Raw genomic sequence first — 21,909 nt, forward strand, 5'->3', positions numbered from 1 at the left:
GGCCAGTTCAGAAAAGATGATGCAGCTTCTACATCGTATGACGTGACACTTACTTTTGGAACCCTGTACTACCATGTAAGAAGTTCTACCACCTTGAGGTTGCCATGCTATGAAGAAGCCCAAGCTACACGGGGAAACCACTTGTAGATGGTAATTCAGGTGACAGCCCAAACTGAAATCTCAGCTGATGGCCCTTGCCATGCACTGGATTTATGAGCAAAGACACCTTCACATAATTCATGCCCCCAGTTACAGAATCACCCAAGTTGAAATTCCAGACCTTCTTCTGTGCCCTGTCGGAATTCCTGACCCACAGAATTCATGAACATAACAAAAGAGTTGCTTTAAGCACTTGATTTTTAGGGTAATTTGTTAAACAACAATAGTAACTGAAGTAGCATGCACCAACACATTTTGGGGAAATAGAATACTGAAAATATGCAGCCCTCAAATTAAGTATTCGATTTTTAATTTTTTGAGAAGCAGTCTGATGTCTTTTAGTGCCTCAGAGTCCTGGCTTCCCAGTTCTTTAACTGCAGAGGTGGAGAAATGCTGTGCCACATCTTGGAAGTTGCTCTTGTGAAAAGACCTCCACATCAGTTAGAACACAGAATATGCTGGGTTGGGAAAAAAAAAAGTAAAGAAATAATTCTTAGTATGTGTACCTTCCATCTGGAAGAATAGCAGTAAAATTTCCTTCTTCTACCCGAACTGAGCCAGGTGAGGGCGGGGTGGAGGCTTTTGTGAATTTAGATACGTTTTACATCCGAAGAAGAAGATGTGGTCTCATTTTCCAAGAACACATTTGATTTTTTTAGGCACTAATTTATTTTTAAATTTACATTCACTCTTTTTGGTGTACAATTCTATGATTGTGACAGATTCCTAGAGTTGTGCAACTGCCACCGCAATAAAGTCACAGAACAGTTCCATCACACCTGCCCCCTCACACCCCCCCCCACCCCCAAAATGTGAATAATGCTTTCTCTTGAGTAAATACCTAGGAGTGGAATGTGTGGACCATACGGTAGGCATATGTTTCACTTTTTGAGAAACTACCAAACTGGTATTTTTTGTTGTTGTTTTAGAGGTTTTTTTTTTACATCTTTTGTTACATTTTCCCCTGGATATTTCATACTTTGGGTGCCATTATAAATGGCATCCTTTTTAGTGGTTGCCCCAGAGTTTGCAATACTGTACACGTTTACAGTTATTCCAAGTCCACTTTTAAATAGCACTATACCACTTCATGCATAGTGAGGAAACCTTATAATAACATCACGGTCATTCATTTCACTTATACAGAAGCATCTGTATGTTCATATACATGTATATGCACGTAATTGAATACATTGTTGCTATTATTTTGAACAAATTATATATGTTAGATCACTTAAGAAAAATAAGTTTTTTATCGACTTATTCCTTCTCTAATGCTCTTTCTTTTTTTTAACTTTTTCTTTTATATTGGAGTATAGTTGATCAACAATGTCGTGATAGTTTTCAGGTGTACAGCAAAGTGATTCAGTTATACATATACATGTATCTATTCTTTTTCAAATTATTTTCCCATTTAGGTTGTTATGTAATACTGAATAGAGACCCCTGTGCTATACAGTAGGTCCTTATCCATTTTAATTAATTTATTTTTTGCAGTACGCGGGCCTCTCGCTGTTGTGGCCTCTCCCATTGCGGAGCACAGGCTCCGGACGCGCAGGCTCAGCGGCCATGGCTCACAGGCCCAGCCGCTCCGCGGCATGTGGGATCTTCCCGGACCGGGGCACGAACCCGCGTCCCTTGCATCGGCATGCGGACTCTCAACCACTGCGCCACCAGGGAAGCCCTCCATTTTAAATATGGCAGTGTGTACGCGTCAATCCCAAACTCCCTAACAATCCCTAATGCTCTTTCTTTATATAGATACAAGTTTCTGATCTATATCAGTTTCCTTCTTTCTGAAGAACTTCTTTTAAACATTTCTTGGGGGGCAGGTCTACTGGCAACAAATTCCCTCAGTATGTGTTTGTCTGAGAAAATTTTTATTTCTCCTTCACTTTTGAGGGATAGTTTCACAGGATACAGAATTCTAGCTTGGCTTTTTTTCTCTCAACACTTTAAATATTTCACATCACCCTCTTCTTGCCTGCATGGTTTTTGAGGAGAAATAGGATGTAATTCTTATCTTTGCCTGTCTATAGGTAAGGTATTTTTTTCCCTTTAACTTCTTTCAAGACTTTTTTTCTTTGTCTTGGACTTTCTACAGATTAAATATGATGTGCCTAGGTGTAATTTCGGGGGAGCATTTATCCTGCCTGGTGTTCGCTGGGCTCCTGGATCCATGGTTGGTGTCTGACATTAATTTGGGGAAATTTTCATTCGTATTGCTTCACGTATTTTGGCCGTCCCTTTCTCTCTTTCCTCTCCTTCTGGTATTCCCATTACACATATGCTATAACTTTTTGTAGTTTTCCAGAATTTCTCGGATATTCTGTTCCATTTTTTAAGTCTTTTTTCTCTTTGTTTTTCAGTTTTGGACGTTTCTATTGATGTTTCTATCCTCAAATGCAGAGATGCTTTCCCCAGCTATATACTAATGAGCCCATCAAAGGCATTCTTCATTTCTGGTAGTGTTTTTGAGATCTACCATTTCTTCTGGATTATTTCTTAGAATTTCCATCTCTCTGTTATCCATCTATTCTTACATGTTGTCTACTTTTTGCATTAGAGCCCTTAGCATGTTAATCATAGTCGTTTTAAATTTGCAGACTGATAATTACAGCCCCCTGCCATATCTGAGTCTGGTTCTGATGCTTGCTCTGTCTCTTCAAACTATGTTTTTTGCCTTTTAGTATGCCTTTTAACTCTTTGCTGAAACCAGACATGATGTACTAGATAAAAGAAACTCTGGTAAATAAGCCTTTGGTGATGTGGTGGTAAGGTGTCGGGGGAGAAGTGTTCTCTATCGCTATGATTAGGCTTCAGTCTTTTTAGTGTGCCTGTGTCCCTCAACTGTGAACTTCGTAAGTACATTTTAGTTTCCTCCCTCACCCCTCTAGGTGGGATAGGATGGCCGGAGGGGGCTAGATTTGGGTATTTCCCTTCCCTTATGTGTAAGGCTCGAGGGGGCTGGAGTTGAGTATTTCCCTTTCCCCGGGTGGGTTAGGCTCTGATAAGACCCCATTGGTAAAATGGTTTCCCTTGAAGGCAGGCGTTGTTAAGAAGAACAGAATGCTCTTGCACATTTCAAACTGGTTACTTTTCTCATCTCCTGCCAGAAGCCAGAGAGAATTTTTCCTTGATATTCACTGTGAGAACCTGGTAAAGCTCCTGGAGATAAAGCTCACACAAGTTTGGGGCTCCCTTGATGACTGGCCTCCCCAGGAGTTTTTATCTCTTAGATTTGTCCACATGGAGCCTCCAGAAATTCATCAGTTACAGTTCAGATTTTCCTACCCTGCTACTGGTTCCCACCGAGGTTTCTGCTTGTGGGTTTCTGCTCAGATAAGTCATGATTCTCCGTATCTGAGTGTCTATTTGTCTTTCCAGTTTGAGGGACAGTGGTTTGCCCAGTGACCTCCCTTCTCAGATGGATCTAAGAAGAATTGTTGATTTTTCAGTTTCTTCAGCTTTTTACTTCCCAAATTGTTTTTTTAAAGTGATTGTATCATCTTCATTTTTACCAAGAGTCTTTGAGAGTTCCAATTCCTCTACATGCTTACCGCACGTGGTATGGTCCATTTGTTTAATTTTAGCCATCCTAATAGATGAGTAGTAGTATTTCATTGTTGTTTTTACTTGAGTTTTCCTAATGATTAATGATGTTAAACATATTTTCATGAGCTGCTTTGCCATCCATAAATCTTTGGTGAAGCCAGAGGAGATTTCAGGTCTTTTTCCCAAACATTTTTTGAGTTTTTTGTTTTCTTGTTCCTGTTTTGTGAGTTCTTTATTTATTCTGGATACAAGTCCCTTATCAGATATATGCTTGCCAAATATATTTGTCTGTGGCTTGTGATTTTATTCCCTTAAAAAAGTATCTTTTGAAGAGAAAAAGTTTTAAATTCTGATTAAGTTCAATTTATCAATATTTACTTTTATGGATCATGATTTTTGGAATTAGATCTAAGAAATCTTTGACTAATTCAAGGTCACAGAAGTTTTCTTCTAGAGGCATTATAGTTTTACAATCAGGTCTATGATTCACTTTAAGTTAATTTTTTGTTTGTGGTGTGAAATAAGGATTGAAGTTTTATTTGTTGGTTTATATGTAGATATGCATTTTTTCAGCACCGTTTGTTGAAAAAAACACTATCATTTCTCCACTGAATTGCCTTAGAACTGTTGTTGAAAATCAGTGTCCATATATGATGAGCCTTTTTCTGTTCTGTTCCATTGATCTGTCTGTCTCGTCACTGATACCACTCTTTCTTGATTAATGTATCTCTATAATAAATGTTGAAATCAGGTAGTATTAGTTCTCCAACTTTGTTCTTCTCTTTCAAAGTTATTTTGGCTATACTAGGTTGTTGTATTTCCTTTGGTACTTTGAAATCAGCCTGTCAATTTATATAACAAGCCCTGCTGGGATTTTGACTGCAATAGCATTAAATCTATAGATAAACTTGTGGACAACATTGAGTCTTCTGACTCATGAACATGGTGTATCTCCATTTATTTGGAATTTAATTTGTCTCAGACATACTTTATAGTTTTCAGGGTACAGGGCTTGCACATCTCTTGTCAGATTTATCCCTGAACATTTCATATTTTTGATGCTTTTGTAAATTGTATTGTTTTAAATTTTAATTTCCAATTGTATATTGCTAGTATATATAAATAGGATTGATATTTGTGTATTGATCTCATATCCTGATACATTGCTGAACTCACCTATTTGTCCTAATAGCTTTCTTCTTTACTCCATCAGGTTTTTTATATTGACAGTCATGTCATCTGAGAATAAAGGCAGTTTTACTTCTTTATTTCCAAACTGGATTCATTTGACATCATTCTCTTGTTCCTAAAATTAGTTCCTAAAATGTTAATCTTTTAACATTAGGTGTAATGTTAGTTAAGAGTTTTTGGTAATTGTCTTTTATCAGGTTGCGGAAGTTCCTTGTTATTCCTATGTTGTTGAGTGTTAGATTTTGTCAAGTCCTTTTTCTGCATCTGTCGAAATGATCGGATTAGTTTTTTTAGTTTGTTAATTTAATAACTTACATTGATTGATTTTCAAATGTTAAAACTTGCATTTCTGGGATAAATTTCACTTGGTCATGATGTTGTTTGCCCTTTTATAGTTGTTGTATTTAATCTGTGAAAATTTTGTTTAGAGTGTTTGCCTGTATTTTCATGAAGCCTCACAGAATGAGTTCTGTGCCTGTGATGGTGACCAGGTCACTTTACCTGTTGGGATTTCCTTTCCTTACTTGTAAAAGGAAGAGGCTGGATTGATGATCTATCTGTCATTTTCCATTCTAATGGAAAATGGTCTTTTCCGTTATTCATATTTATTTTCCCATGATTTACATTTATCTTCATTTAGCCCTTTAAATTATTTTGCATATCTTTTATTATATATAAAAGTACAATAGCATAAGCATATTACTGTTAAGTGGTAAATTGAGGGGGACTGCTCAAAAACTTTTCAACGGTGTGGTGCTGCTCGATCAAACAATTTTGGAAACAATGCTGTATATAATTCTCCTGGCCATCAGGACTAGGCTTTCTCATAGGCCTCAGTCTTTTCCCACCTGGTACACTTTGCTATTAGTCTTTGAGGTTGTATTAGACAATTATATAAAACTCGTCTCATCCTTCAAATAACCCTGCAAGGCAGACTCATTAATCAGCTCAAGGTCACGGGGCAGAGCTGGGATTCAGACCTAAATCTGTTTGATTCCAAATCTGATATTTTCTCTTTCAAAACTTAAACGGAAGTGTAATTACTAAAATTTTAACTATACCAAAATGTGCTGAAAGAGACTATTATACCCACTACCCAGAATTAATAAAAGTTAACATTTTTTTCTACATTTTCTTTTTATCTCTCTTTTTAAAAATTAAGTAAGAAGTGGATATACAGCTAATGCCTGCTCCCTCAGCATCTCTTTCCCTTACCAGTATCAAGATGTATATATAATACCCACATATATATGTATCCATAAAAAATTTACAATATCATTTGTGCATTTAAAAATGTACATAATGGTAAACACTGTATCCTTTTGTGACTTGCTATTTTCGATCAACGTATGATTTTGAGTTATTTCCGTGTCAATACATGTAGCTCTGGTTTATTTATTCTCATTGTTTTATAGTATTTCATTTTATGAATAAACTACAGTTTACCAATTTCTTATTATGTTAGTTTTCTGTGGCTACTGTAACAAAAGCAAACTAGGTGGCTTAAAACAACAGAAGTTTATTCTCTCACAGTTCTAGAGGCCAGAAGTCCCAAATCAGTATCACTGGGCTGAAATAAAGGAGCTGGCAGGGTGATGCTGCCTCTAGGAGAATCTGATCCCTTCTTCTTCAGTTTCTGTGGCTGCTGGCAGTCCTCGGCTCATGGTATTACTCCAACCTCTGTCTTTGCCTTCACATCGCTTCCTCCTCGTGCGTGCGTGCCTGCGTGCGTGCGTGCATGAGAGAAATCTCTCTCTCTCTTATAAGGATACATGTGATGGCTGTTAAGGCCCACCTGGATAATCCAGGATAATCTCGGGTAATCTATTTCAAGATCTTAAATTAATCACATCAGCAAAGACCCTTTTTCCATGTACAGTCACATTCACGGGTTCTGGAGATTAGGACCTGATATCTTTGGGGATCATTCTTCAGTCTCCTGTACTTATGAACAGCCATTTTGCTATTACAGACAGCTGCAAGGGAACATCCTTGTGCATGTCTCTGTGGATTCTCTAGAATAGGAGCCTAGAAGTAGAATTGCTAGGCTATAAGCTGTATCTTCAACTTCACTAAGGATTGTTAAATTTTTCTTAGAAAGTGGAAGCATCAATTTAGATTTTCATCCTTTGCACATTGCTCATTTTTTTGTTGAGATTTAAGTCTTTTCTAAAGTCTTTGTTCTTGATACATTTTGCATGCAAGTCCTCTCTTGGTTATGTGCATTGCAGATGTATTCTATGTCTGGCTTCTCTATTCACTTCCTGTATTGTGTCTTTTGTCATGTGGAAGTTTAAATTTTTAATTGTAGATGAATTTATGGGCTTTTTTCCATTATAGTTAGTGAATTTTGCATCCTCTTTAAGAAATTATGAGTACCATATGAATTTCCAGTTGTTCCAGCACCATGCATTAAGTCTATCCTTTTTTCCCCAGTTGTTTGTATCGACACATCTGACATATTTCATAGTCCCATATCCATATGGATCTGTTTCTAAGCTCTCTATTTTGTTAAATTTGTCTACTTGTCTAGCCATAGGCTAGTACCACCTGTTTTAATTTGTTACTATGGCATCATAAGTTGTGATATAGAGCAGGGTTCTAATTTTTCTTCTTCTGACTATTCTTAGGCTTTTAATTTTCCATATCAATTTTATGACCACTTTCTAGTTCTTTAAAAAGCCAGATTGGATTTTGACTGGAATTGTGTTGAATTTATAGACTAACTAGGGGGCAGAACTGCTGTCACTATGAAATAAGAGATTTCCCATCTTTGAATATAGTGTATCTTGTTTTATAATACTGTACAGTTTTGTTGTCATTGCAAATATTGCCTTTTAATTTTAGAATTACATTTTCCAGTTGGTTGTTGCTGGTGTATATGAATGCTATTGATTTTTGTATTTTATTTTATGTATGCTGGTCTCATTTTCCCTCTTGAGTCCTCAGAATATGTAGTGTCTTTTGGATATTATTTTGGACCGTATCATATAAACTGTAAATAATGACAGACCTGCTTCTTCCCTTTTAATCTATATGATTTCTTTCTATTTTTATTATTATAATATTTTGGCTAACAGCTACAATGTAATATGTAAGATAAGTAGTAATAGCAGGGATCCTTATCTTCTCCCTGATTTTAAAAGAGGTATTTCTAATATTTCACCATTAAGGTCATAGGTTTTTTGGTAGATGCAGGTATTCTATTTAGGATTTTCCCATCTTTGTTCATATAGGAAACAGGCCTATACTTTTACTTTCTCATACTGTCTTTGTCCAGTTTAGATATCAGTGTTTTATAATAGTCTTATAAAATAAGTTTCAGAACATTCACTCTCTATAAAAAGTAGGTATTATTAGTTCTCTGAAGGTTTTGTAGAAGTTGCGTGTAAAACCATATAGCCATTCCTTTTTTTTCTGTGGGTGGATTTTTTAACTAATGGTTCGCTTTCTCTAAGGAGAGTGCATGCTATTCTAGATTTCCATTTTTTCTTGAGTTGGTTTTGAAAATTATAAATATTTTCTAGAAACTTTTCCATTTCGTCTAATTTTTTAAATTTATCACCTTTTTAAGCCCTATCACTGTTGATTTGTGCCTTTTCTGTTTTTTTAAGTCAATTTTACTAGAGTTATTTGATTAATTTTAAAAAGATCCAGATTTCAATTTGTTAATCCCCCCCAATTTTTACCTTTAACTTCTATTTTATTAATTCCTACTTTTATTTTTATTATGTCCTTCTTTCTATTTTCTCTGTGTTTATTTTCTAATTTCTTGACTTAGACATTTGTTTCACTGATTATCAGTCTTTATTTTCTAAGAAATGCACCTGAGGCTTAATTTGCCTTGTAAATACTACTTTGGCTTTAGTGTGTTTAGTGTTTTTTGTCCTTCCTGTGTAAATATTTCCTAAAATTGGCCAATTAATTATTTGTTTGTTTTTAGATTTCCAGATGTGTATGACGTTAGCTTTATAGTTCTTTTTTCTCTTTTTGTTACATTTAGTTGGAGATATGGTTTGCATGATACCAATTCTTTGATATTTATTGAGACTTGCTTTGTAACTCTGGGAATGAATAAACTTATTTTCTGAAATGTATTTTTTCTCTTACTTTTGAAGTTTAACTGGGCAAATAATTCTAGATTTATGGTTATTTTCCCTTGACCTTTTGAAGATATTATTCTGTTGTCTTCTGCCCTCCATTGTGGTTGTTGGTAAGTCTCTTATTAATATAGTCGTTCCTTTGTAGTCATATGCCTTTTTTTTCCTCTCTGGTTGCCTTTTTCTTTGTTTTTGGTGTCCTGCAGTTTCATTACAGTGTATCTTGGAACTATTTGTAATTCTTCAATTTGACAATTATTCTCAGCCATTATCTCTTCAAATATCTTGTCCATTCTCTCTGTCTTTCTTCTCAAACTCTCAAGCTGTTTTCTGTTTTCCTCTTAACTACTTGTCAAACTTCTCTCTGTTTTCCATGTCTTTTAACCTCTCATTCATTCTTTTCATTGATTTTTTATTCTGTGCTGCATTCTTGGAATTTTCCTTAAATCCGTCATCCAGTTCATTGATTAAGTGACTTTACCTTCCAATTCCTTAAGTGCTATTTAGTTGTGTGTGCATGTGTGTACACGCACTCACGTATGTTTTAAATGTTTCTGTTATTTTCCATGACATCTGTGTTCTTTTCTTATGGTTTCTCTATTTTTTAATCTGTTTTGTAATTTTAAACATAATAATGTCATAGTCCATTACTGATTTTTGTACTGTTGTCGCAAATTCATGGGGTACTACTCCTTCTGTTACATCTGCTGACTCTCACTCATGGTGGATTATTTCCTTTTATGTTTTTTAAGCTCATCTGAAATTGGACTTTCTTCCCCCACTGCAGTGTTCCTTTGCTGCTTGGGTTGGCCTTTCAGAGTTGTTTTTGTTTCGTTTTGTTTTAAACCCTTTTATTTCGAACTAATTGTAGACTTATAAAACAGTTCCAAAATAATATGGAGAGTTCTCATATACCTCTCACTCAGTTTCTCCTAATGTTAGCATCTTACCATAGTGCTATTATCAAAACCAGGAAATTAACATTGGTATGATATACTAAACATCTTATTTGAATTTCACCAATGTCTTTTTTTCTTTCTCAGAATCCTGTTTAGGATCCTACACGGCATTAGTTGTTCTTTCTTCTTAGTCTTCTGTGATCTATAACAGATCCTTAGTCTATCCTTGTCTTTTATGACCCTGATATTTTTGAATAAGTTTTTTGAATCAGTTATTTTGTAGAATACCCTTCAATTTGGATTTTTTTTGGTGTTTTCTCATGGTTGGTCAAAGATTATGCATTTTTGGCATAATCTTGGCAATTTTCTGTAAAAATTGTACAGAAATGATGCATCCTTCTTAGTGCATCACATCAAGGAGCTCATAATGTCAATATGTCTTATTACTAGTGATATTGACCTTGATCACTTTATTAAGATGGTGTTTGTCAGATTTCTCCATTGTAAAGTTACTATCGTTCCTTTTGTAGTGAATAAATACCTTGAGAGAGATACTTTGAGACTATGCAAATCCTGCTTTTCCTCAAGCTTTCACCCACTAATTTTAGCATCCAGCGGTAGAACTTTCAGAGTATTGATTTTGCCTCTCCAGGCGGGCTTATAAACTGAACTTAATTTAATCTTAATTTTGATGTTAATTTATTGCCTTGGAGCTCTCTATAGTTAGTGGGTAAAATAAATTTGTACTACAAATTCTTATTAGGCAGAATATTGGCTTTGAGATCTATCAGGTAATCTATCCATCTTCCTCCCTCCCTCCCTTTTTTCCTCTCTCCCTCCCTTTTTTCCTCTCTCCCTCCCTTTTTATACAGAGACTCAGAAAAAAGGTCCATTGTCATCTCTCTAAGACAATGGTTAGAGTTTATTAATCCTTCTTTCATTTCAGTTGCAGCCTTTTACAGTTCTAACTTTATATATAGGTTTTGTATGTAGGAGTCCCAAACTGCTACTCACCTTGGCCAGAGGCCTTGTTTCTTGTGCCTGAGTGAGCATTAAATTCCAAGCTCTTGGGGCTTCCCTGGTGGTGCAGTGGTTGAGAGTCTGCCTGCTAATGCAGGGGACACGGGTTCGAGCCCTGGTCTGGGAGGATCCCACATGCCGCGGAGCAGCTAGGCCCGTGAGCCACAACTACTGAGCTTGCGCGTCTGGAGCCTGTGCTCCGCAATAAGAGAGGCCGCGACAGTGAGAGGCCCCCGCTTGCCACAACTAGAGAAAGCCCTCTCACAGAAACGGAGCCCCAACACAGCAAAAATAAATAAATTAATTAATACACTCCTACCCCCAACATCTAAAAAAAAAAAAAAAAAAAATCCAAGCTCTTACCTGTTAACAGTGTTCGATTCCCACCTCCCCTAGGTGCCACCCTGTTAGTTTGTACACCTTCCTCTCTGGCTGTACCAGCTACCTGTTTGCCTTGGTACCTGTGACATTTTCTCTCCTTTTTCACAAGCTCAGCCAGCAATTTGAGTTTCAATTGCTATCTCGTCTACCATTTTGCCACACATAATCTCTTTACCATGCCATACAGACTCTCAACTTACACTGGAGAAAATACAGACTAGACACATTACTGGGGAATGTAACATCATTATAAACACCTATGCTGAAGTGGATTTGGCTTTGCTTGTGTAGACCTAGTTAAAATCAGCTCCACTATTTAAAATCTTAATAACTCTCAGGCTTTTCTCTTTCTATTTTTGAAGCATATCCATTCTTATAGCCTTGAGTTTTATGGGATGCTAGAAAAAATTCTTGGCATTTTAGAATAAATAAACCATATAATGTTGTGCCAAAACAGATAGACTATTTCTTATGTTTCTAAAGAGTGGAAAAAGGACCAACTCTTTTTCTGAGGTTTTATATATACATGTATATTTATACTGTGTTTCTCTTATTTCTTTTTCCATGATTATATTCTTGTGGGAGTGGGTAAATCATTAACAGTGAAACTACTATTTCATCCAAAATACAGTGTTCTAATGGTCTCTTTTCGAAGAATAAAAGCAAGGCAGCTGTGTGGCCACTAGTTGCTAACAAAAGACCAGGTTAGTGCCACCCAGGCTTTCTCCTTTAATTAGAGTCCCAGTTTTGCTTTAAAAAATGAAAACAGTAACTAAATGCTAATTTTTAGTTCCTAAGAGGGAGAATTATGATGTAACAATTATGATGTAAAATGAGAGAATATTACAGAGCAGGAGGGGAATGACACTTAAGCCGCCATAGGGCAAGCCCTACCTGGCTGTTTTTCATTCAAGTAAATTTTGCAACCCAAAGTACTGGGTGTGGAGGGTGTGCCTCTCAGTGTGCTGTTTAGCCATGTACATTTAGCATTCATTCAATAAACATATATTAGGCACCTACTCCTGTATCAGGTCCCATGGTGGGTTCAGAGATGAATGAGCTGCCCTCATCTTTGAACCTCGATCAATCACCATAGGACCTGGCACTGACGTTTCTGGGCCACCCAATTCATGTCATTCTCTTTCCACACCATTTTGGAAGGGATCTCTCCTTTGCTGTCCAGCCTCATCTTTGAACCTCGATCAATCACCATAGGACCTGGCACGTTTCTAGGCCACCCAATCCATGTCATTCTCTTTCCACACCATTTTGGAAGGGATCTCTCCTTTGCTGTCCAGCCTCATCTTTGAACCTCAATCAATCACCATAGGACCTGGCACATTTCTGGGCCGCCCAATTCATGTCATTCTCTTTCCACACCATTTTGGAAGGGATCTCTCCTTTGCTGTCCAGCTTTCTCCTACCCTTAAAGATATTCCAGTTTACATTTTTTCTCTTAAGATGTTCCTGAACACCCCAGCTCACAGTGATCTCTGTCTCTTTGATCTCCTTGCATTTATGGCTGGTGCCACTCAGCACATCTTTTTATTCCCTCATGCATGTTAGTTGAAGAATAAGTGAATGAATACAGGCATGAACAAAGGCAATGACCTTTGTTTGGATTCAACTTTCATTCACATAGTAGTTAGGATCCTATAGAAAGGGGATTCTTAACTGATTTTGGCCTTTCTTGAAGGAAAGTTCATTCTGCTACCTACTAATAATTATAATAATAGCTAATACTTGCGTTTGGAGACTTGAATCAAGATGGTGGAGTAGGAGGATGTGGAACTCACCTCCCTGCACAAACACATCAAAAATACATCTACGTGTGGAACAGTTCTCACTGAAAACTGAAAATAGCAGAAAGACTCCTGTACAACCAAGGCTATAAGAAAGATCTACACGGAATTGGGTAGGAAGGGAAAAGAAGCAATCAGGTCGGGACCTATGCCCCTGGGAGGGGACTCAGAGGAAAAGGGAGATTGCACAGGTGGAGACCCTCCTTGGGAAGTGAGCATTTCAAGCCACATATTGAGTGCCTCAGTTCTGGGGCCTGACAAAGAGAAGATGAGCCCCCTTGGCTAGTTAGAGAGCCAGTGGGACTAATATGAAGGCTGTGGGAAGCCTGGACTCCACTCATGAAGAGCACACTAATGCTTGCTTGCTCCTGAAGCAGGGTGGAATGGGTGATTGAAACTACACAGGTGGCTGATTGGTTCCCTGTGACTGCCCTGGCACACGCCCCAGCCTGAGCCGAGTGAACACTCCAGCACTGTTTGCCTTGTGTTGTAGCTCCACGCTGGAGTGAGGGCTGTTATGACTGAGGAGGAAGCCTGGCTAATAGACACTGAGGTGGCTCAAACCCTAAGCAGAGTCTGATCAAGGAGGGGGTAGCCACTTCTGGTGATCATGCAGGTGGTGCATCAGAGGTGGTCCTGATATCTGGCAGTGGCCAGACCACCACAGCCCATGCCGTGGCTCTCACCGAGTACCCACACCAGCCCTCTTTGCTCCAGCACTGCTCCCCTCTTGGGTGAAGGTGCTCGTGCTGGTGCTGGTGCTGGGAGGAGGAACAACACACACTTAAATGGAACTGAGCCTGCTCAGCCCGGACCCTCAGGGCTTCTGCTTCAGCAGCTTGGAACCTGACTCTACCCCTCATAGGGTGGTGATGGCCACTGAGCAGAGGGGAAGCCCCCCTCACACCTTGCTCTGCCCTAGCCCCTCCATCTCCAGCCCCATTGTCTACCTAGGTGATACCTGCCAGCACACCCTGAGGAAAGACATGACTTGTGTTCACATCAAATCCAGCTCTCTCACCAATGCCACTGGGCACATACAGACTGTATAGGGTTGCTCCCACATAAGGATACCTCTTCAAGACCACCATAGGTAACTGTTTCACCTAATTTCATAGAGACAGAGAGAGAAGCAAAATGAGAAGACAGAGGAATTTGTCTCAATTGGAAGCGCAAGAGAAGACCTCTGAAAAAAACAACTTTTGAAACAGAAATAAACAATTTACCAGATAAAGAATTCAAAGGATTAGTAATAAGAATGCTAAATGAATTAGGGAAAAAAATAGATGAACACAGTGAGAATTTTAACAAGGAAATAGAACATATAGTCAAAAGGAACACAAATGACAAGTGTTGGTGAGGATGTGGAGAAAAGGGAACCCTCGACATCATTGGTGGGAATGTAAATTGGTGCAGCCACTGTGGAAAACAGTATGGAGGTTCCTCAAAAAACTAAAAATAGGGCTACCATATGACCCAGCAATTCCACTCCTGTATATATATCAAAAAAAACCCCAAAAGTCTCATTTGAAAAGTTACATGCATCCCAGTATTCATAGCAGCATTATTTACAATTGCCAAAGTATGGAAGCCACCTAAGTGTCCATCAAGAGATGAATGGATAAAGAAGATGTGGTGTGTGTGTGTGTGTGTGTGTGTGTGTGTGTGTATACACACACACACAAACACACAAACAGATATAGTTATACATTAACTTATATGAACCCCATGGTAACCACATATCAAAAGCCTACAACAAATACACAAAAACAAGAAAGAAAGGAACATAAGCATAGCACTAAAGAAAATCATCAGACCACAAAGGGAGAAAGTAAATGAAGAAGAAAAGAACAGGGAAGAACTACAAAAGCAACCAGAAAACAAGTAGTAAAATGGTAATAAGTACATACATATCAATAATTTATTTAAGTGTCAATGGACTAAATACTCCAATCAAAAGACATTGGGTGGCTGATTGGGTTAAAAAACAAGACCCATCTATATGCTGCTTACAGGAGGCTCACTTCAGAACTAAAGACACACAGACTGAAAGTTAGGGGATGGAAAAAGATATTTCATGCAAATGGAAATGACAAGAAAGCAATATTTATATCAGACAAAATGGACTTTAAAACAAAGTCTATAACAAAAGGCAAAGAAGGGCATTATATAATGATAAAGGGATCAGTATAAGAAGAGGATATTTTACTTGTTAACATGTATGCATCCAATATAGGAGCACCTAAATATATAAAACAAATACTAACCGACCTAATCAGAGAAATTGAGAACAATACAATAATAGTAGGGGACTTAAACATCCCACTTACATCAATAGACAGATCATCCAGACAGAAAATCACCAAGACAACAATGATCTTAAATGACAAAATAGACCAGTTGGACTTAATAGATATCTCCAGGACATTCCATCCAAAAATAACAGGATACACATTCTTCTCAATTGCACATGGAATGTTCTTCAGGATAGATCACATGCTAGGCCACAAAACAAGTCTCAACAAATTTAAGAAGATAAAATTATATCAAGCATTTTTTCTAACTACAACAGTATGAAACTAGAAATAACTTACAGGAAGAAAAATAGGAAAAGCACAAACATGTGGAGACTAAACAACACTGGTGTTTTTTTTAAGTAAAAACAAATGGGTCCATGAAGAAATCAAAGAAGAAATCAGGAAATACCTTGCAACAAATGAAAATGGAAGCATAACTTTCCAAAATCTATGGGATGCAGTAAAAGCAGTTCTAAGAGGGAAGTTTATAGCAATACAGGCCTACCTCAAGAAACAAGAAAAATCTCATATAAACAACTTAGCTTTCCATTTAAAGGAGTTAGAAAAAGAAGAATAAACAAAGCCCAAAGTCAGCAGAAGGAAGGAAATATAATAAATATCAGAGAGGAAATAAATAAAATAGAGACCAAAAAAAAAAATAGAAAAGATGAAACCAGGAGCCAGTTCTTTGAAAAGAAAAACAAAATTAATAAACCTTTAACCAGAATCCTCAAGAAAAGAGAGAGGACCCAAATAAAAAGATAAGAAATGAAAGAGGAGAAATAACAACCAATACCACAGAGATACAGAAAATCATAAAAGAATACTATGAACAGTTACATGCCAACAAATTGGACAACCTAGAAGACATGGACAAACTTCTAGAAACATACAACCTTCCAAGACTGAATCAGGAACAAACAGACAATCTGAACAGACCGAAAACTAGTAGTGAAATTGAATTTTTAATAATAAAAACTCCCAACAAATTAAAGTCCGGGACTAGACAGCTTCACAGGGGAATTCTACCGAACATATAAACAAGAGCTAATACCTGTTCTTCTTAAACTATTACAAAAAATTGAAGAGGATGGAACACTCCTAAATTCATTCTACGAGGCCACCATTACCTGGATACCAAAACCAGACAAAGACACTATAAAAAAAAATCGTATGCCAACATCTCTGATGAATATAGATGCAAAATTCCTCAACAAAATATTAGTAAATGGAATTCAACAGTATATAAAAAAGATCATATACCATGATCAAGTGAGATTTATTCCAGGGATGCAAAAATGGTTCAATTATTTGCAAATCAACCAGTGTGATACACCACATTACTAAAAGGAAGGATTAAAAATCACATGATAATCTCAATAGATGCAGAAAAAGCATTTGACAAAATTCAACATCCATTCATGGTAAAAGCTCTCATCAAAGTTGATTTAGAGAGAACATGTCTCAACATAATAAAAGCCATTTATGACAAACCCACAGCTAACACCATACTCAATGGTGAAAAACTGAAAGCTTTTCCTCCAAAGTCAGGAACAAGACAAGGATGCCCACTCTTGCCACTTCTATTTAAAATAGTATTGGAAGTACTAACCACAGTAATCAGACAAGAAAGAGAAATAAAAGGCATCAAAATTGGAAGGTAAAACTGTCACTATTTGCATATGACATGATACTACATATAGAAAATCCTAAAGTCTTCACCCAAAAACTATTAGAACTAATAAATAAATGGATAAAGAAGATGTGGTATAGATATACAATGGAATATTACTCAGCTATAAAAAGAATGAAATTCTGCCATTTGTGACAATGTGGGTGGACCTAGAGGGTATTACGCTTAGTGAAATAAGTCAGATAGAGAAAAACAAATACTCTGTGCTGTCACTTATGTGTGGAATATAAAAAATAAAACAACGGAATGTATATTAAAAAGCAGAAACAGACTCTCAGATACAGAGAAGAAACTAGTGGTTACCAGTGGGGAGAGGGAGGTGGGAGGAGATAAGGGTATGGGATTAAAAGACACAAACTAGTATGTATAAAATAAATAAGCAACAAGGCTATATTGTCCTGCATAGGAAAATATACCCATTATTTTGTAATAACTTTAAATGAAGGATAATCTATAATAATATTTAATCACTCTGTTGTGCAACTGAAAGTAATATAATATTGTAAATCAACTACGCTTCAATTAAAAAAAAAAGAGCTAATACTTACATGCTACTTACCCCGTGATGGGTGCTGTACTAAATGCTTTCTATATATTAACTCACTTAATCCTCACAGCAATCCTAAAATGTACATACTATTCTTATACCCATTTTGTAGATGAGGAAACTGAGGCACAGAGAGCTTAAGGAAGCTACCCAAGATCACATACTAAGTTGCAGAGCTGGGATTTGCACCCGGCAGTCTAGCAGTTTCATCACGAGTTCTAAGATTTAGAATAAAACTAGGTAAGTTTGACTCCTCATTGTGCCTCTCTAATGCCTTATGGTTTGTCTTCATCTGTGAAATGAGAATAATTCAGGAGATGACTGAGGGGATAAAATAAGTTAATATATGTTAAACACCAAGCCCGTAAATGCCCAGTTACATTCATTCCATTCACGTCCCCTCACCACTGGCCACATGGAACTTATACTTTCTGGTTCTAGAAGGCATGTGTGTGCTTCCAGATGGTCCAGCAGCTGTCTGTACAAACCTTGAGACCTTTGCTCTCATTGAAATTTTCTTTCTTGACTTTACCCTTTCTGGATGGCTCTCTTCTGAAAGGAGTGCAGTTGAGGTGGGATTTAAAAAACTTCCTGGGCATATACCCCTTCAGTTTTTCTTCTATTATATGTGGTTTTATACTTATTTCTATTTTGCCTTGTTTCAGAAATGGGACTAAGTTGAGTTACTAAGATGCAAACAATTCTATAACACACGATGGATATACAAATAATAAAAGTGAGAGAGAAAAAATAAATATAGGAACGAACTGTGGATCCAGGGTGGAGTTGACACACAGAGTGTATTTACAGACTCTGAAGTCATGGGCGTTTACCAGAGGTCAGCCATAGGCTGGCTCTGACCTTCCTAGAGGTCAGCACCAAATAAGAGACCACGAGCATAAAGCAACAATAAGCCCATTGCTTAGCAGAAGGAATCCTAATACAGAGCACAAGACTGGCCCACCGTTCGTCCCCCTCTGGGGCTGAGGCTGCCCCCTGACCCGCTCTCTTCCTCCTCTCAGGGTGGTGGACAACGAGGGGACCCTGCAGCTGAAGAGAAGCTTCCCCATTGAGCAGAGCTCGCACCCCATACGCAGCATTTTCTGCCCCCTCGTGTCCTTCCGCCAGGGGGCCTGTGTGGGTGAGTCCCATGGGGTCGGGGTGTCTGGGTGGCCAGGGAGGGGCAGGGACCAGGGCTGGTGCTGATCTGGCTCAGCTGTCACGACATCCTAATGCCCAGCAACCTCACACTTTGAACACAGACCCCCCAGACAGCCCAGAAACCTCACAGCCTAAGACACAGACCCCTCCCCGCCACCAACAAAGAGCTCAGAGACCTCACACTCTGGACGCAGAGCCAAAACAGCTAGGTGACCTTGCATCTGGGGATGGTCCACCCCAGAGCCCCCAGCCCCGGGACCTTACACCTTGGACATAAATCCCTCAACACCTCAGAGACTTCACATGCAGGGCACCCCGCTGCCTCCTGCAACACCTCCTGATGGTCTCTCATCTGGGCAGTGACGGGCAGCGAGGACATGTGCGTGCATTTCTTTGACGTGGAGCGGGCAGCCAAGGCCGCCGTCAACAAGCTGCGGGGCCACAGCGCTCCCGTGCTGGATGTCAGCTTCAACTGCGGTGAGAGCCTGCTGGCTTCCAGCGACGCTAGCGGCATGGTCATCGTCTGGAGGCGGGAGCAGAAGTAGGAGACTTCCAGCCTTGCCACTGTCCACCTTCCCACCCGCCTCCGGCCCCAGCCTTGTGTTTGTAAATAAAGTTCCTGTGGTTGTGCCGATGACTGGCTCCCAGGTCTTCTGGGGTTGGGATGGGGGAAAGGGCAGCTCTAGGACCCAAGATGGGATGGGGGTTCACCTCCTCATTCATGCCTTCATGCATTGATTCATTGATGGATTCATTCAACAGCCGTTTATGAACGTCTGCCATGTCAGAGGCACCACTTCAAGTGTTTTACACAGTCACGCTTTGGACAGACATTGTGGAGCACCTCTGTGCGCCGGGACCTGTTCTAGGCACTGAGGGTACAAGCTGTGACTTAAACTGACGGGAATGGCTGCCCTCGTGGGGCTTACGTTCTAGCAGAGGCAGGTAGATAATAGACAAATATATAACAGGTCAGCTAAAGCTGAGCGTTGTGAGGAAAAAGGGCAGGGGATAGAGTGCAGGAGTGAGGGGAGGGTTAGGCTCTTTTTGGTGTCCTGATCAGGGAAGATGTTCCTGACAGTGTGAAATCTATTTTTCTTTAATTTTTATTTTATATTGGAGTATTACACTAGGTCCTAGTTGATTATTTTATGTATAGAAGTGTGTATATGTTAATCCCAAACTCCTACTTTATCCCTCCCCTCCTTTCCCCTTTGGTAACCATAAGTTTGTTTTCTATGTTTGTGGGTCTATTTCTATTTTGTACATAAGTTCATTTGTTTTCTGTTCTTAGATTCCACATATAAGCAATATCATATGATATTTGTCTTTCTCTGTCTGACTTAACTTCAGTTGGTCTGATAATGTCCAGGTCCATCCATGTTGCTGCAAATGGCATTATTTCATTCATTTTTATGGCTGAGTAATACTCTCTTGTATATATGTACCACATCTTCTTTATCCATTCATCTGTCCGTGGACATTTAGGTTGCTTCCATGTCTTGGCTATTGTAAATAGTGCTGCTATGAACATTGGGGTGGGTGTATCTTTTTGAATTTGAGTTTTCTCTGGGTATGAGACCCTTCCCTGTTCTGGTTGTACCTGCTGCCACCATGTGGGTTAATTCGGCCTGCAGGAGGCTTAGGCCTGACGTCACTGTGACCGTGACTAGTCACTGTTGCTGCAAGTCAGCTCTGGGCAAACTTGACCCTGGGAGTGACCACTGTGTGGCTTAGGAGGGACTGTGCTCCAGCACTTGCTAGAGAATCTCCCTCCTTCCCAGAGTGGAGAACACGGCTTCTGAAATGGCAGGGAAGTTAGGTTTGTGACTGACAACCAGCTTCCCTATTTTGTTTTATCTTAATTCATTCCTGCTCATTTTCCCTTTATTTTTTATAGAAATGTCAAACTCTTAATAGATGAGCATATTTACTTTATTTTTGATTTAGAGCCATTTATGCTTTACAGATGAGGTATCAGCATATGGATTTCTGAATTACTTTTAAAACTGCTGTTTTTAGGTCTGATGTTCTGTGGTTACACGCTAAGATTCATTACATAATTTAAGCACAGGGTGTTTAGAACAAGGAGCCAGGAACAAGTTCTCATTATATTATCTGGACTGAAAATGATTTCTCACTGACATTCTGAAGTTTAATAGTTCCAGCCACTGTCAGAGTGTAGTCCGGTCGATTGCCTAGGTTGTGTCTATGACTTCTGATTCAGATAAGTGATTTAATTCTCATTTCAGTGCTGCCCTCTCCCAAGCTCAGAATTCTTCATAGAAGACCAAAACAAATAAAAAAATAGGACATGACAGTAAAATGTAATAAATTTTCCTACTTCAGATTCTGATAAGGAAGTAAATCATTGTATTCATCAATGGACTTATATTTCTTCCTCTTCTGATTTATTTCCTGGCATGGGAGACCCAGTTGCCTTAATGACGATCTGTCAATTGAGCGTAAGCCAAATAGTCTGTCTTGGGGCTTCTATGTCATTAAGTGGTCCTAGGGAAGGGCCACTGTAAGGGTTGTACAGACTGTGGACTGCACAATTCTGGGGACACCAAGCATGGAGAGGCTCTTTTCTAGTCCCTCTATCAGTGGTTGGGGTACTGGGACAAGGCTCCCAGCCTTTTCTCTGCTACTTAATCTTTTTTTCCCTACCAACACCCCACCCCAAATTTGGCTTCTTGGTCTCCAAATCAAAAGCTTGTCTCTCCCTCTGTCTTTCATGTTGACTTGGGCACATTTATTGAGGATGGACCTGATTGGATCCCTCCTTTCCTTAACGCGCCCCCCACAGATACACATACGCCCCATCTGTGACAGATCCTATGGAATTTGGTTAAGTGCAGCCCCACACCAATGCCCAGACTGCTCTATAAACCTCTTTGTAAGGTTGCACAGAGAGAAACTAAACCGTGCAGTGTAGGAGGTTCCATGTAGATTCCGAAAGTGATTTATCGTATGAAAAATTGGTTTTTGTTTATTTGTTTTTAGAATCTAGTTAATGGTCACAACCAGATGTATGATGGTCTCAGCAAGAGCAGACCATTTTGAGAAGCAAACAGACCAAAATAGGGAAAGAGTTGTATTAA

The 21,909-nt window shown here is 38.7% G+C and overlaps 2 protein-coding genes across 2 annotated transcripts in view; both read left to right on the forward strand.

Annotated features, from left to right (window-relative positions):
* EFHC2 (EF-hand domain containing 2) overlaps positions 1 to 21,909 on the forward strand; it is a 185,144-nt gene that overhangs the window by 111,565 nt on the left and 51,670 nt on the right.
* On the forward strand, positions 95 to 19,439 carry LOC112392467 (WD repeat-containing protein 13-like). Its single transcript, XM_024734191.1, has 3 exons — positions 95 to 150; positions 18,667 to 18,785; positions 19,166 to 19,439. The coding sequence occupies exons 1-3, from the start codon at positions 110 to 112 to the stop codon at positions 19,348 to 19,350; spliced, it is 345 nt and encodes a 114-aa protein (XP_024589959.1). The 5' UTR covers positions 95 to 109; the 3' UTR covers positions 19,351 to 19,439.

This window comes from Neophocaena asiaeorientalis, unplaced genomic scaffold (genome assembly GCF_003031525.2).
Source record: "Neophocaena asiaeorientalis asiaeorientalis breed wild unplaced genomic scaffold, Neophocaena_asiaeorientalis_V1.1 scaffold426, whole genome shotgun sequence".
In the NCBI taxonomy this organism is placed as follows: domain Eukaryota; kingdom Metazoa; phylum Chordata; class Mammalia; order Artiodactyla; family Phocoenidae; genus Neophocaena; species Neophocaena asiaeorientalis.